This window comes from Prionailurus bengalensis, chromosome C1 (assembly GCF_016509475.1).
Source record: "Prionailurus bengalensis isolate Pbe53 chromosome C1, Fcat_Pben_1.1_paternal_pri, whole genome shotgun sequence".
Classification (NCBI taxonomy): Eukaryota; Metazoa; Chordata; class Mammalia; order Carnivora; family Felidae; genus Prionailurus; species Prionailurus bengalensis.
In genome coordinates this window covers 65,304,176-65,318,950 of record NC_057345.1, presented here as the reverse complement: position 1 = coordinate 65,318,950, position 14,775 = coordinate 65,304,176, and the positions used below count along the sequence as shown (strand labels likewise).

Here is a 14,775-nt window from a genome sequence, read left to right as displayed (position 1 = left end):
TTCTTTCTTTTCTTTTTTTAAATTGAAGTATAGTTGACACATAATGTTACATTTGTTTCAGATGTACAGCATAGGGATTCCACAATTTTATACATCATGCTATGCTTGCCACAAGTATAGCTACTATGTAGCTATTATTTATCACCATATGACACTATTAGGATACCACTAGTAATATTCCCTTGCTGTACCTTTCATCCCCGTGACTTACTCAGTATGTAACTGGAAGCCTGTGCTTCTCACTTTCCTTCACCCATTTTGCACATCTCTGTACCCACAAATTTTCAAAAAGCATTCCAGGTTGATCAGGGATTTTTCTTTGAGATGTAGTACAAGATTGGAAAGCTTTAATTTTAAGCCAAACTGATAAAATATTTGAATTTAGGACATCTCTGAATTCTAATTGTCATATGAGGCAAATCCAGTTGTTTTTTTAAATGCCTCTTCGTTTTTAAAAAATAGCAGCAGTACTAAAAGCTGACCTCCAGATCATCTTCAGTTTTTAAATTTTGTTTTATTTATATAATTTTTTGGAACTCAGTGCTTCCTATTCCTTCTTCAGGGCCTTATGTTCTACTAACTGGTGTTTCCTCAGTATAACACAACACCTTTAGAAATCAGTTGATAAGCACATTTTGTATATTTTTTCTTAAGTTTCTACATACACATATTTTTAATGAAGTGGTAATATGTGTTGTTTATATATTAGGATGCTCAAGAATTCCTTCGGTGTTTAATGGATTTGCTTCATGAAGAATTAAAAGAACAGGTCATGGAGGTTGAGGAGGATCCTCAAACTATAACGACTGAGGAGACCATGGAAGAGGACAAGAGCCAGTCAGATGTAGATTTTCAGTCCTGTGAATCTTGTAGCAGCAGTGATAAAGCAGAAAATGAAAATGGCTCTAAAGGCTTTTCTGAAGATAATAATGAAACAACAATGTTAATTCAGGATGATGAGAACAATTCAGAAATGTCAAAAGATTGGCAAAAAGAGAAGATGTGCAATAAGATTAATAAAGTAAATTCTGAAGGAGAGTTAGATAAAGACAGAGACTCTGTGTCTGAAACAGTCGACTTGAACAACCAGGAAACTGTCAAAGTGCAAATACACAGCAGAGCTTCAGGTGACAATTTAATAATTGGAAAATGATAGTGTTTCACTTGTAGACAATGTGTACGAGAGAGCATATTTGTATTTATTTGTATTATATTTGTAATTTCACTGTTTTCTGATTTTTGGAGAGAAAATTAGCATGGCCTGTGAGTGAAATCAGACATATTTCTAGTTTACATGTTAATGTTCCCAGTCTGTATTTAGCATAAAAAATGAAATAGACTGATTAGCTTAATATTTTATGTGCAGGATATGATCAAGTTTGAAGAAAGCAGGAATAAAATAGTTGTTACTTTTGGGCTAAGTAGTAGAATTTAGCAATATTTGCATGTAGAATATTAAGTTAATGTCATTTTATGTGGATTCTGTTAAGATCCTGGGGAAAAAGCAAAATAACTCAAATTACAATTCTGTAATCTTACACACTTTTAGATTTAGACTACTGTAATTGGAATACTATCAGCTATGAAATATTTGGCATATATTTTGATATAGCAGTTTAACTATAATGAATCCTGTTATGATAGATTATTACCAGAATACTAGTGGTTTTTTTTTTTGTTTGTTTTTTTTAAATTTTTTTTTTTCAACGTTTATTTATTTTTGGGACAGAGAGAGACAGAGCATGAACGGGGGAGGGGCAGAGAGAGAGGGAGACACAGAATTGGAAACAGGCTCCAGGCTCTGAGCCATCAGCCCAGAGCCCGATGCGGGGCTCGAACTCACAGACCGTGAGATCGTGACCTGGCTGAAGTCGGACACTTAACCGACTGCGCCACCCAGGCGCCCCTGTGTTTTTTTTTTTTTTTTTTTTTTGAAAAGAGCAAGTGGCCAGATGAAAGATAATTAGGCTAGATTGCTTTGCATTTTACCTTTATTTCTTCAAAAGTTAATTTATCTTGGCCTAGTGTGATACTTAATTTTCCAAAGCACATTAAAAACCATCAGAAGTTTAAGTTCTTTGATCTTAAAATAAGTGGCAGATAAGTAACATAAAAAAGCTTATCTTTTGTAATTTGAAAAGAATAAAACTAGTAAACAATTTATTTAGGTATTGAATGAGCCCAAAATTTCTTCTTGAGGAAAAAAGGATATTTCCTTGAACACAGGAATAGTAGTGGTTCACCTGTGTGTGGTACATATTGGTGTTCTAGTCAGGAAAGTCAGGAAAGCATTTTAGGCTCCTTAGTTACAGTGGCCTTATTTTAGAAGTTTAGATGCTTTTGGAAGTTGTTTGGTCAGTAAATATTGAAAGACAGCCTAGGCTTCCATAGACTGCTGTTCAGCCTGCCCTTGTCAAAAGCCTGATTAAGGGATGTAGTGGTTCTTTATTGCTCCATAGCAGGCTTTTTCTTATACATGGTGACTAATTGATGAGCTAGATCAGGGATCTGAGCTTTTACATTTTACAAAGACCTGATTAAAAAATGTGACAAAGACTGTATATAGGGTGCAAAACCTGAAAGACTTATTATCAAGTTTTTTTACAGGAAACATTTGCCAATCCCTGACCTTGATAATACTAACTTTATTCCCTGACGTTGATAATACTAACTTTATTCCCTGACCTTGATAATACTAACTTTATTCCCTTCAGAGAGGGTGAGTGAGTCTCCTACTCTTTCTCCCTCTAATATTACGCAGTCTTCATTTAGTCATGGTTGGAATCGTGAGAAATGCTTATGTGAAAATAATAAAGGTGACTTACTTTGCATTATCTGGAAAAATCTCTGAAGTCATTCAGTTTCAGGGTCCTTATGAACAGTTCTTTTTTCTTCAGATACTTATTGAGCACAATCCCTTGCCCTGAAATCTGTATTGTATATATACTAGGACTCCAACAGCACAACTGTCAAGATAGTGGTCATGAAGTTTTTATTTTCTTGATTCATAATTTCATTCTAAAAAAGGTTCTTTTCTGATAAAGGGATGTATTTCCTTTTATCACAGTAAGAATAAAATAATTTATGATTCTGCCTAAGTTTCTTCTTAGATTTTGATTATTATGTTAGTTTGAGAAGATAATCTTTTTCTCCTACAGTTTCAAAGCTTTTTAAAAACTATCATAAATACTAAAAAATACTAAATTAGAACAAATACAATTCTCTTTGGCTTTATGTTACCACTGCTCACTTCCTAAATTGCTAGCACAGTAATGTGTTACAAACATTATTTGGATTCCTAGGTGGAAAATCACTGTTGTTTTGCTTAGCAAGAACTTTGTCTATCAAATATTTCACTTGACATTTATTAATGGGAATTGTGTTTAAAATCTCAAATGAAGAAACCTTTAAATTAATTAATATTATTTGATAAGTGGGATAATTTTGTTTAAGGTAATAATACAAATTTTAAATATTACAGAATATATTACTGATGTCCATTTGAATGACCTGTCTACATCACAGATCCTCCCATCAAATGAAGGTGTTAATCCACGTTTATCAGCAAGCCCTCCTAAATCAGGCAATTTGTGGCCAGGATTGGCACCCACACACAAAAAAGGTAGAAGTTTCAGTTATTCAGGTTCCTTCGTTTTGATAATTTAAAGTGTTAATTATGAAATATTTAGTACTTTAAAATCGACAGCATAATTTTATATAACCATGATTTGAAATTTTTGTGTGTGTGTGGCACAAATTTACATACAGTAGAATTCACTCTTTTGGTGTAGAGTTCTGGATTTTAACACATGCATAGATTCTTGTTACCACCACACAAACAGAATATAGAACAGTTCCAACACCCCCAAGGAATTCCTTCATAACTACTCTTTGTAATTAGATCATCCCCCTACCCCTCCCTAAACCCTAGGCCTTTGATCTGTTCTCTATTGCTATTGTTTTGCCTTTCCCAGAATGTCATATAAATAGAATCATACAGTACATAGTTTTTTGAAACAGGCTTATTTCACTTATTGTAATGCATTTGAGATATAGTCACATTGCATGTCTAAATAGTTATTTTTATTACTGAGTAGATTCATTGTGTGATTATACTGCTGTTCATTCATTTTCACTTTGAAGAACATTTGAATTATTTGCAGTTTTTGGCAGTTGTGGATAATGCTGCAATAAACATTCGTATACAGGTTTCTGTGTGAATATAAGTTTTCATTTGTCTAGAGTAAACACCCAGAAATGAGGTTATTGGGTCTTATGTTAGTTTCATACTTAATGTTGTATGAAATTGTTTTCCAGTTTAGCTGTATTATTTTGCATTCCCACTAGGCTATGTATGAGAATTCCAGTATTACAAAATGTAAAACTCTAAAACTCTTAGGAAAAAACATAGGAAGGAGAAAGTCTTCATGACCTTTTTTTGGACAAAGTTTTTTTAAGACATCAAAAGCAATATCCATAAAAGAAGGGACGCCTGGGTGGCTCAGTCAGTTAAATGTCTGACTTCAGCTTAGGTCATGATCTCAATGTTCATGGGTTTGAGCCCCATATGGGCTCTCAGTTGACAGCTCAGAACCTGGAGCCTGCTTCGGATTCTGGATCTCCCTCTCTCTGCCCTTCCCCACTTGTGCATGCTCTCTCTCTCTCTCAAAAATAAGTAAACATTAAAAAAAAAAAGTGCAAAGAAGACAAAGTTTTAAAAAAAATCCATAACAGAAACAATTAAAAATTTTCTTGGCAAAAGACACTATTAAGAGATTGAAAAGATAAGATTGGGAGAAAATACTTGTAAATCAGGAAGCTCACAAAGGATCTGTTCAGAATGTATATATATTAAAAAAAAACTCAAAACTTAGTTATTAAATCCCTTTTTCAAATAATACCTTATTGGATGCAAAAACAAGGAAAGGCAAAACTATTCTGATTGAAGTCAAGCTGGAGAGACTGAACCTCTTCTATTTCATCTTGGTTTCTTTTGGGATTTTTTAAAAAGTTTATATATTTATTTTGAGAGATCACGAGTGGGGAAGGGGCAGAGAGAAAGAGGGAGAGACAAAGTCCCAAGCAGGCTCTACACTGTTAGTGCAGAACCTGAAGTGGGGCTTGAACTCCTGAACTGTGAGATCATGACCTAAGCCGAAATCTAGAGGCAGATGCTTAACTTACTGAGCCACCCAGGCGCCCTTGGGATTTTTTTTTGAAGTAATTCTCTTGAATGGTACTTTGACAAGTTACTTTAGGATAGTAAATTTTACTGTTAAGGATTCCAGAGAAAATGGTAAAGGAACTACCTTTTAAAAGAATGTTCTTCACTTGTTTTTCAATCCTAGCTCAATCTGCATCATCTCCAAAGAGGAAAAAACAGCATAAGAAATACCGAAGTGTTATTTCAGACATATTTGATGGAACAATTATTAGTTCAGTGCAGTGTCTGACTTGTGACAGGGTGAGTATGAGGGAATTATAATATGCAGGGAATTTCTGTCAAATGGTCTTAAAAAAAAAAAAACCTGACAAATGGGATGAAAAGTTTAATTTTTTCTCCTTGCTACTTATGGTTATACATGTATTTCTTATGTTTACATCAGCATAAATTGATTCTAGGAGTAGAATTTATTTTTTGGAAGTAGTAGCAACATCAGTTTGAAAGGATGGGTCTTGACCTGTCATTGGACAGGCATGCATTAGCAGCAAGAATTAACTCCGTTGTTCATCTCTGGTCACATGGAAAGGTGATATGTTGCTCAGCAACAATAAATGGTAACACATGCATATCCTCCCAAGGTTGATAAAATTCATATGCTGCGAAACTGTTGCTGTTCACAGGCACAAGGCTGTGAGTGTATCTTCTACATTTGGTGGTATGGCTTATAAATATTTTCTTTTGTTAAGATTACGGCTCAGATAATACAGGTAGTGTCAGATTCATGCATAAGAGCATAAGTTAAAATCATGAGTTCTTTAATCTTCCCTAAATCTATGAGTTTCTTTGAGCTTTTCTTAAGAGTGGTTTTGTTTCAGTGCAGTAATGAATTAAGGAATATAAAATGACTTATTAAAAAAACCCTCAAAAGTAAGTTTTCAGCTATTGTGGTAGGATCTTAAGTCAAATCTAAGAGCTTTCAATAGCATCATTTTAATGTAGGCTGTTTGGGTACCAAATATTTTTTATTTTTATTTTTTAATGTTTATTTATTTTTGAGAGAGAAAGAGCATGAGCAGGAGAGGAAGAGAGAGGGGGACAGAATCTGAAACAGGCTCCAGGCTCTGAGCTGTCAGCACAGAGCCTGACGTGGTGCTTGAACTCACAAATGTGACATCATGACCTGAGCTGAAGTCGGACGCTCAGCTGACTGAGCCACCCAGGTGCCCCTGGGTACCAAATATTTAAATTGGATTATCTTGAATTATTTTCAGCTTTTTAAAAATTACATGCCAAGTTTTACATCTTTTTTTTTTTTTTAATTTTTTTTTTCAACGTTTTTTATTTATTTTTGGGACAGAGAGAGACAGAGCATGAACGGGGGAGGGGCAGAGAGAGAGGGAGACACAGAATCGGAAACAGGCTCCAGGCTCCGAGCCATCAGCACAGAGCCCGATGCGGGGCTCGAACTCCCGGACCGCGAGATCGTGACCTGGCTGAAGTCGGATGCTCAACCGACTGCACCACCCAGGCGCCCCAACATCTTTTTAAAAACCATTATGAGATGTCATTTCCAAAAACAAATGCAGTAATAGTTCTTACGAGTTTGGAGCTCAAGCTACAGTGGCTGGATGTACTTTTCTTTTCTTTTTTTTTTTTTTTTTTAATTTTTTTTCAATGTTTATTTATTTTTGGGACAGAGAGAGACAGAGCATGAATGGGGGAGGGGCAGAGAGAGAAGGAGACACAGAATCGGAAACAGGCTCCAGGCTCTGAGCCATCAGCCCAGAGCCCGACGCGGTGCTCGAACTCAAGAACCGCGAGATCGTGACCTGGCTGAAGTCGGACGCTTAACCGACTGCGCCACCCAGGCGCCCCTGGATGTACTTTTCTATGCCACAGTGTCCTTGATTAATGGGAATGTTAGTAGTAACTTCGTAAGATTTAAGTGAAGATTAAATTTAGAACAGCACCTGGTACAGAGCAAGTGTTTTTGCCATTTCTATTACTGTTACTGATATTTTGGGGTTTTTTTGCTTATAAATTGCTTTGCAGTCTAAGATTTGTTCTCATAAATGTGTTGGATTATTTTCATCCCATTTTAAACACGAAACAATTTTAGGTGTCTGTAACCCTCGAGACCTTTCAAGATCTGTCCTTGCCAATTCCTGGCAAGGAAGACCTTGCTAAGCTGCATTCATCCAGTCACCCAACTTCTATAGTCAAAGCAGGATCATGTGGCGAAGCATATGCTCCACAAGGGTGGATAGCTTTTTTCATGGAATATGTGAAGAGGTATGTATGCATTTTCCTTGTACTAATTGAATGTTATAGCTGCTGTTTCTGCTGTACTGGCAGAACACTTCCTTTTTTTTTTTTTTCTTCTATCAATAATGTTTCAGGTTTGTTGTCTCATGTGTTCCTAGCTGGTTTTGGGGTCCAGTAGTAACCTTGCAAGATTGTCTTGCTGCCTTCTTTGCCAGAGATGAACTAAAAGGTAAGAAATATGAAATAGTCCTCAACTATGGCTAAATTGTTTTGAGTGATCTAAAATACTAGTGGGACTAAATATAAAATGTGTTTATAAAAGCTAAGTTTTAAGGTGGCTTAAACAGTCCTTGCCCATATATATCATCATCATAGTTGCCAGTATCTACCATGGCAATATAAATATAAATAATATAAATCATATCCTGAAATGATTGATACAAATTCCTGTAGTATAAGACAATATGGTGAGGGATTCAAAGAAGGGAATTCAACCCATATAAATGTTGTATATCAGGAGTACTCTGAATTCCTCCATAATATTTAAGATTTTCCACTGTTTTTGTGGGTTCAGCACCTTGCTGGAATATATAACAGGCAGTCAGTAAAGTCAGGAAAGGATATTTTTTTGAGATAGGCCTTCAAGGTTGAAAAGAGAGAGAGGAGAGGGTATTTTAGGCAAGGTAAACATCACGAATTGATTCTTGAGCAGAGACTAAAAAATGTGAGCTTTGTGTTACTGTGCTGCAAAATCAGCATATGGCAAAGTCAAAGAATTGCAGAACCAAAAAAAAATACAGTAACTTACTTTTATTTTGAGAGGAATGACCAGATCTGTTCTATTTCCAGGTGACAATATGTACAGTTGTGAAAAATGCAAAAAGTAAGTGTCATTGATAGTGCTTTGAATCACATGTTTTGTATTATAAATGATATTTTTCTTGGTCACTTGAATTAGGTATGTGGAGTTAATTTTGCACCTTATTTAGAAAAATAAAGGCTAATAAGCTTTGTCCAAGTAAAAATAGAGAGACTGGCTCTTCTGTAAAACAAATTTGAGGTAAAAGTTTAACAAATTTAATAGGCTTATCTAAGATGTGAAAGTTTATATGTATTTTGAGATATAAAATAAGTATATAATTTTGCATAAAACATCTTCTAAATATGGTATAAAACATATACTATGATGTATAATACACATTTTCATTATATGAGTTTGCCATCATAAATAGGGCAATATTCTTTTCTGGATGAACAGGCTAGATTCAGGATGTCAAAGTGAGTATAAAGGAACATAGTTTCAAATCTGTATAAAATTCAGAAAGGTTATACTAACTTTGATGTTACCTGTTGTATGATGGCAGAATAGAAAGTTAAGAAAAGTATGGTATTGTTTCTTTACATCTACTACTAGCTGCCTTTTAAAAGTCTTATAATAAACTCAAGCTTTTAAGCCTTTGTGGTGCAAAGTTAGAAAAGAAAAGTAATTGGAGGATTGAAGGCAGATATGTTTGTGTGAACTGAGAAATTTGTCTGAATCTCTGTAAGAGAAAAATAATGGGATCCTAATAAGAACTAGAACCTTCATAATAAACATCTTACTGTTTAGCAATAATCCAGGGAAGTGTTGATCTGTAGCTATTGGTTCTCGTCATGCCAAAAAGGAATGGTATGTTGTTTGGTCAGTAAGGATTAAAAGCTGTTTTGTACTTTCTAGAAGAACATACACCTCTTATGAATTGGGAAGTATTTATTAGTTTGACTCCTTGAAGCTGTAGCTAATAGACGAAGAGGGATTTGGCCTGGAGGGACAACTTTCCTTGAAAACCAACATGAACTAGGAAAAAGATACTAGTGAAGGTGGAAAAGAACCTTGCATCTGCCCCAAATCCAAAGTAGATACCTGTCAAGTATATATTAATACTCATTAATACTAACCACCCTTTAATTCAAGTTATTTGTTTCTACATTTAAGAGTAAAGATTCTATTGCCAGAGTGGGATTGGAAAATGGGAAAAATGGGTGAGGAGGATCAAAAGGCATAAGTTTCCAGTTATAAATTAAGTCATGGAGATATAATGTGCACCATAGCAACTATAGTTTATAATACTGTATTTCATATTTGAAATTTTCTAAGACAGTAGATATTGAAAGTTTTCATTCATCACAAGAAAAAAAAATTTTGTGACTGTATATGGTGACACATGATGTGAACTAAAATTACTATAGTGATCATTTTGCAAAGTATACAAATATTGAATCATTATATTGTACACTTGAAACTAATTCAGTGTTATCTGTCAAGTATACCTCAATTAAAAATAATAATAAAATTTAAGTAATAAAGGTTATAATATATTGACCAATATATAATATATTGGCCAATATAATATATTGGGATTTTATTTTACTTATTTTTACTTGATATCTGGATGTTATAAAGGCATAGCCAGGCCATAGACAGTAGCACATTTGTTTAAAAAAGTAGTTTTCAGGAGGTGCCTGGGTGGCTCAGTCAGTTAAGCATCTGACTTTGGCTTAGGTCATGATATCATGGTTTGTGGTTTTGAGCCCCACATGGCTGTTAGCTCAGAGTCTGCTTTGGATCCTCTGTCTCCCCCTCTCTCTGCCTGTCCCTAATGTGTGTGCATGTTCTTTTTCTCTCAAAAATAAACAAATGTAAAAAAAAAAATAATAATTTTCAGGGTGCCTGGGTCGGCTTAGCATCCGACTCTTGATTTTGGCTCAGGTCATGATCTCACAGTTTGTGAGATCTAGTCCTGGAGCCTGCTTGGGATTCTCTCTCTCTCTCTCTCTCTCTCTCTCTCTCTGTCCCTTCCCCTGCTGTCTCTCTCTCTCTCTCTCTCTCTCTCTCTCTCAGTAAATAAACATAAAGTTGTTTTTTTCCTCAACTAACTCCCTGAATTAATATTACTGATAGCTTAAATTTTTTTTTTTTAATTAAGAGACTCCAATGTTTCATTAGTATTTTTTTTCTTCTTCATTTTTCTCTTTTCTCTTTTTTTTCCTCTCCTGTTCTGAATGATAGCCTTGTTGTCATTCGTATGTATTTTTAAATGGGTAGCATATAATTCAGTAGTGAGCATATTTTGTCCCTATGTTTTCTAAAATATTTTGCTGTATATTTACAAATACTTTGGGGCACCTGGGTGGCTTAGTCGGTTAAGTGTCCGACTTTAACTCAGGTCATGATCTCACATTTTGTGAGTGAGCCCTGCGTCCTCCTTCAGATTCTGTGTCTCCCTCTCTCTGCCCCTCTCCTGCTTGTGCTCTGTCTCTTTTTCTCTCAGAAATAAACATTAAAAAAAAAAATTAAAAATACTTTGTAGATTCATATGGGAAACAGGTTTACTTAAATCTGTTTTTTTTTTTTTTCTCTTTCCAGATTAAGGAATGGAGTAAAGTTTTGTAAAGTACAAAAATTTCCTGAGGTATGGGCTTTATTAGAATTAAGTTCATTTTGTGTTACAGGAATGTAAAACATTAACATAATACAGTGTAGCATGGTTGAAGAATGGAGTGGTTCTATTGACCAGTTGTTATGTTCATATACCCTATTAGGATTATTCATTTTTAAAATACTGACTTACGGGGCACCTGGGTGGCTCAGTTGGTTAAGCAGCTGACTTTTGATTTCGGCTTAGGTTGTGATTTTATGGTTCATGGGATGGAGCCTCATGTCGGGCTCTGCACTGACAGCACAGAGCCTGCTTGGGATTCTCTCTCTCCTCTGCCCCTCTTCTGCTTGCTTTTACTGCATTCTCTCTCAAAATAAATAAATTGAAAAAAATACTCAGTTACATACCAACTAAGTGCCCTTATCTGTAAAACTGTGTTGAACACAGTTTAATCAGACAGTATAGGATTTTGCAGGTATAATATAAAATTAGAAAAGCCAGCAGGTTTGAACTTAGGAAGTACCAGGTTTCACCATTTCCATATTCTGATGTGTTTAGAATTAGGTTATCATCATTGTAGGGTAATGTGTAACCTTGACACTTAATTCAATACCTATATTTAATAGATTCCTTTATTAGTATATAAAACAATAGAATTTTAAATAATCTTATCTTTCTCTGTTAGATTTTATGCATCCATCTTAAAAGATTCAGACATGAACTGATGTTTTCCACCAAAATCAGTACCCATGTTTCATTTCCACTGGAAGGTCTGGATCTTCAGCCATTTCTTGCAAAAGATAGTCCAGTTCAGATTGTTACCTATGATCTTCTGTCAGTCATTTGTCATCATGGAACTGCAAGTAGTAAGTATATAGGTTTGACATATGTCTCGATCAGGGGGAAAAAAAGTAACGGTCTGCATTGATCTGTTAAATAAGACCTGATTAAATAAAAGAAATGTAAAAATAGATTTTTATTTTTTAGTTTTATTGTAATTTGGTTGTTATAAACAGGTCTGAAAATTTTAGGTAATTGAATAATTTTGCTATGAAGTTTTGAATACTGGAAATATTTTGTATAAAGCTTAATATTAAGGACTTTAACATGATCATTTTGGGGGGGCACCAGGGTGGCTCATCTGGCTCTTGATTTCAGCTCAGGTCATGATCACAGTTCGTGAGATCAAGCCTCACGTTGGGCTCTGTGCTAATAGCACAGAGCCTGCTTGAGATTCTCTCTCTCTCTCTCTCTCTCTCTCTCTCTCTCCCTCCCTCTCTCCCTCTCTCCCTCTCTCCCTCTCTCCCTCTCTCTCCCCCCTCTCTCCCCCCCTCCCTCTCTCTCCCCCTCTCCCCCTCTCTCTCTCTCCCCCTCTCTCCTTGCCTTGCTTCTGCACTTTCTCTTTCTCTCAAAATAAATAAATAAAAAGATTATATTTTTCACTTTTTTTAAGATTACATTTTTGTCCTTATTTTCATTTCCTCAGGTGGTGGTGGTGAGGATACACACTGGAAAAAATATAGATGCATAGTTCTTGCTATATCTCTGTCTCTGCTAGGAACTGAGGATTCAAAAAGTACTTTAATTCTTGTGTTAATCTTGTATTGCTGAAATTATTTAAATTTTTTCAACTCAAATTCAGGTGGACACTATATTGCTTACTGCCGAAACAATTTAAATAATCTCTGGTATGAATTTGATGATCAGAGTGTCACTGAAGTTTCAGAATCTACTGTACAAAATGCAGAAGCTTATGTCCTTTTCTATAGGTAAGGAAGTAACTCTCATGGATAGATTATTTTGACAAATATGAAAGAACATCTCACTTTGGGGTTTTTACTTCTAAGACTTTCAAGATGTATTGCTGAGTAAAGATTAGAAATTGTTTTTTTTTTCTAATTTCATTTTGTAAGTAAAGTGAAAGGTTGCATGCAGAATGATCTTTTGTTAAGAAAATGTTAAATCATTTAGTTGAAAGGTAAATGAATATATTTCGTTTTAGAAAGATTGGTTTTAATAAATTAGTCTATGACAGTAGGAGTTAAATACCAGATTTTCTCCTAAAATAGCTAATAAAGGAGGTATTACTATAAAAATAGATCTTTGGTAGTTTTCAGTATCTTGTAAAAAGATTACTAACTACTGAAAGAAGAAAGTAGATGAACTATTTAGGTTGATTTTATTAGCAAACATTTGAACGCCAGCTGTATACCAGTGGTTATGTAGATACCAGTAGTTCTGATACAGTGTTGCCCATTAGGGGTGTATAATGTAGTTGGGGCTAGGGGTGGGGTGATACAAAATATATTTCTGTTGTATAATTCCCAAGCCTAATAAGATTCATAGTATTACTGTGTGTGCTAAGTCTAATAAGGAAGAGGAAAAATCCATCAACTGATCGGATGGAGTAAAATGCATATTAAGTTTAATGAATCATTGTCCTTAATAGGAAGAGCAGTGAAGAGGCACAAAAAGAGAGACGAAGGATATCAAATTTATTGAACATAATGGAACCAAGTCTCCTTCAGTTTTACATTTCTCGACAGTGGCTAAATAAATTTAAGACTTTTGCTGAACCTGGCCCTATTTCAAATAATGATTTTCTCTGTATTCACGGAGGTAAGAAATCCTAAATTGGAAAGTAATGGTAGATGTTTGCTCTTAAATAATTTACAGATTAAGAAGGAGCCAAGAGTTTTCCTCTTCGACTTATTTTCCATTTCTTTATCTGCATCCAACTTAAATCTGTTTAATTCTCTAGTTTTAGAAATTGGCATTTTCTTCTATTTATAGGAAGTCTGTAGCCTCTTCATAGGAGAGATATTTACTGAGAATCTGTTCCAAACCCTGTGCTAGACCCTGAGAATACCAAAGACACTGTTTGTTTTCTAATTTCATAGTGGAGACAGATCCATACACAGCCAGTTTTAGTACAGTGAGCACTTCTATTACACATTATTCTTCTCTGCTGAGAGGCACTCAGCTACCCCTTGTATCCATGATTTTTACCCTTTTGCTTAAATTAATAGCTGGCTCTTTTCCTAAGTATGGACATGTCCTTGGAATTTAACAAAAAAGCCTTGTATAGTTATTTGTTAAATATAACTTACGCCTTTGTGACTGGCTATGTTAGTGTTTGTTCTCATGATAAATAACATGTTAGTGTGATACCTTGATTAAATTTCATGGTTGAAGACTCAATATTCTTATTAATTAACTATTTTTGCAGTGAAACCACAAGAGATAGTAGGAATGTCCCATAGTGAATATAGAAACCTAAACCTTGAAATGTTTCTGTATGTGAATTTATTTCTTATTATTTCCCTACTTGAAGTACTAACATAAGGCTCTTCTAGTTCTGAATCCCCCCATAAGCTTTTTATGGTATTTATCTGTGACTGCCTTTTATTATAGTTATATAAGTGCCTCATGTCTTTTGCTGGCTCAAGCTCCATGAAGGAAAGAGTGTCTCTTATTTTCCTTTGATTTCCCCCAATACACAGTCAATGCTTAGTAAGGATTTACATAAATTACTTGAAGATGTTGGTTACCTGATTTTGCTCTAATTACTTCAAGAAGTAGGTTCATTTTTAGGAATGTAGTCACCAGAAATACTTAATTTTTAAGAATACTGATTGAAAAATGCCAGTGATTAATCAGTTTAAAAATGAGTTTAACCTTTAAAAGTTGTATAAAGGAATTTAAGAATGAAACACACCCATCTAAACTTTTTTAGGCGTTCCTCCACGAAAAGCTGGTTATATTGAAGACCTGGTTTTGATGCTGCCTCAGAACATTTGGGATAACCTGTATAGCAGGTTTGTTTTTTTAAATCAGACAATATGGTATTATGAAAATCAGTTGCTGAAACTTGTTAAAAGGGGATTGTATTGTTTCACATATGCTCCTTATGCTTTATGTCGCTTA

The 14,775-nt window shown here is 34.8% G+C and overlaps 1 protein-coding gene across 3 annotated transcripts in view; it reads left to right on the top strand.

The window, feature by feature from the left end:
* The window catches only part of USP33 (ubiquitin specific peptidase 33), a 65,161-nt gene that overhangs the window by 35,260 nt on the left and 15,126 nt on the right, over positions 1 to 14,775 (top strand). The window contains exons 10-20 of one of the 3 annotated variants that reach the window (XM_043575318.1): positions 710 to 1,127; positions 3,482 to 3,622; positions 5,349 to 5,464; positions 7,284 to 7,456; positions 7,588 to 7,658; positions 8,279 to 8,312; positions 10,836 to 10,881; positions 11,534 to 11,714; positions 12,491 to 12,617; positions 13,298 to 13,467; positions 14,585 to 14,666. In XM_043575318.1, the coding sequence (XP_043431253.1) occupies positions 710 to 1,127; positions 3,482 to 3,622; positions 5,349 to 5,464; positions 7,284 to 7,456; positions 7,588 to 7,658; positions 8,279 to 8,312; positions 10,836 to 10,881; positions 11,534 to 11,714; positions 12,491 to 12,617; positions 13,298 to 13,467; positions 14,585 to 14,666 (1,559 nt within the window). Of the gene's footprint in view, positions 1 to 709; positions 1,128 to 3,481; positions 3,623 to 5,348; positions 5,465 to 7,283; positions 7,457 to 7,563; positions 7,659 to 8,278; positions 8,313 to 10,835; positions 10,882 to 11,533; positions 11,715 to 12,490; positions 12,618 to 13,297; positions 13,468 to 14,584; positions 14,667 to 14,775 lie in introns of all 3 variants that reach the window. The other 2 variants (XM_043575317.1, XM_043575319.1) reach the window with 2 other exon arrangements.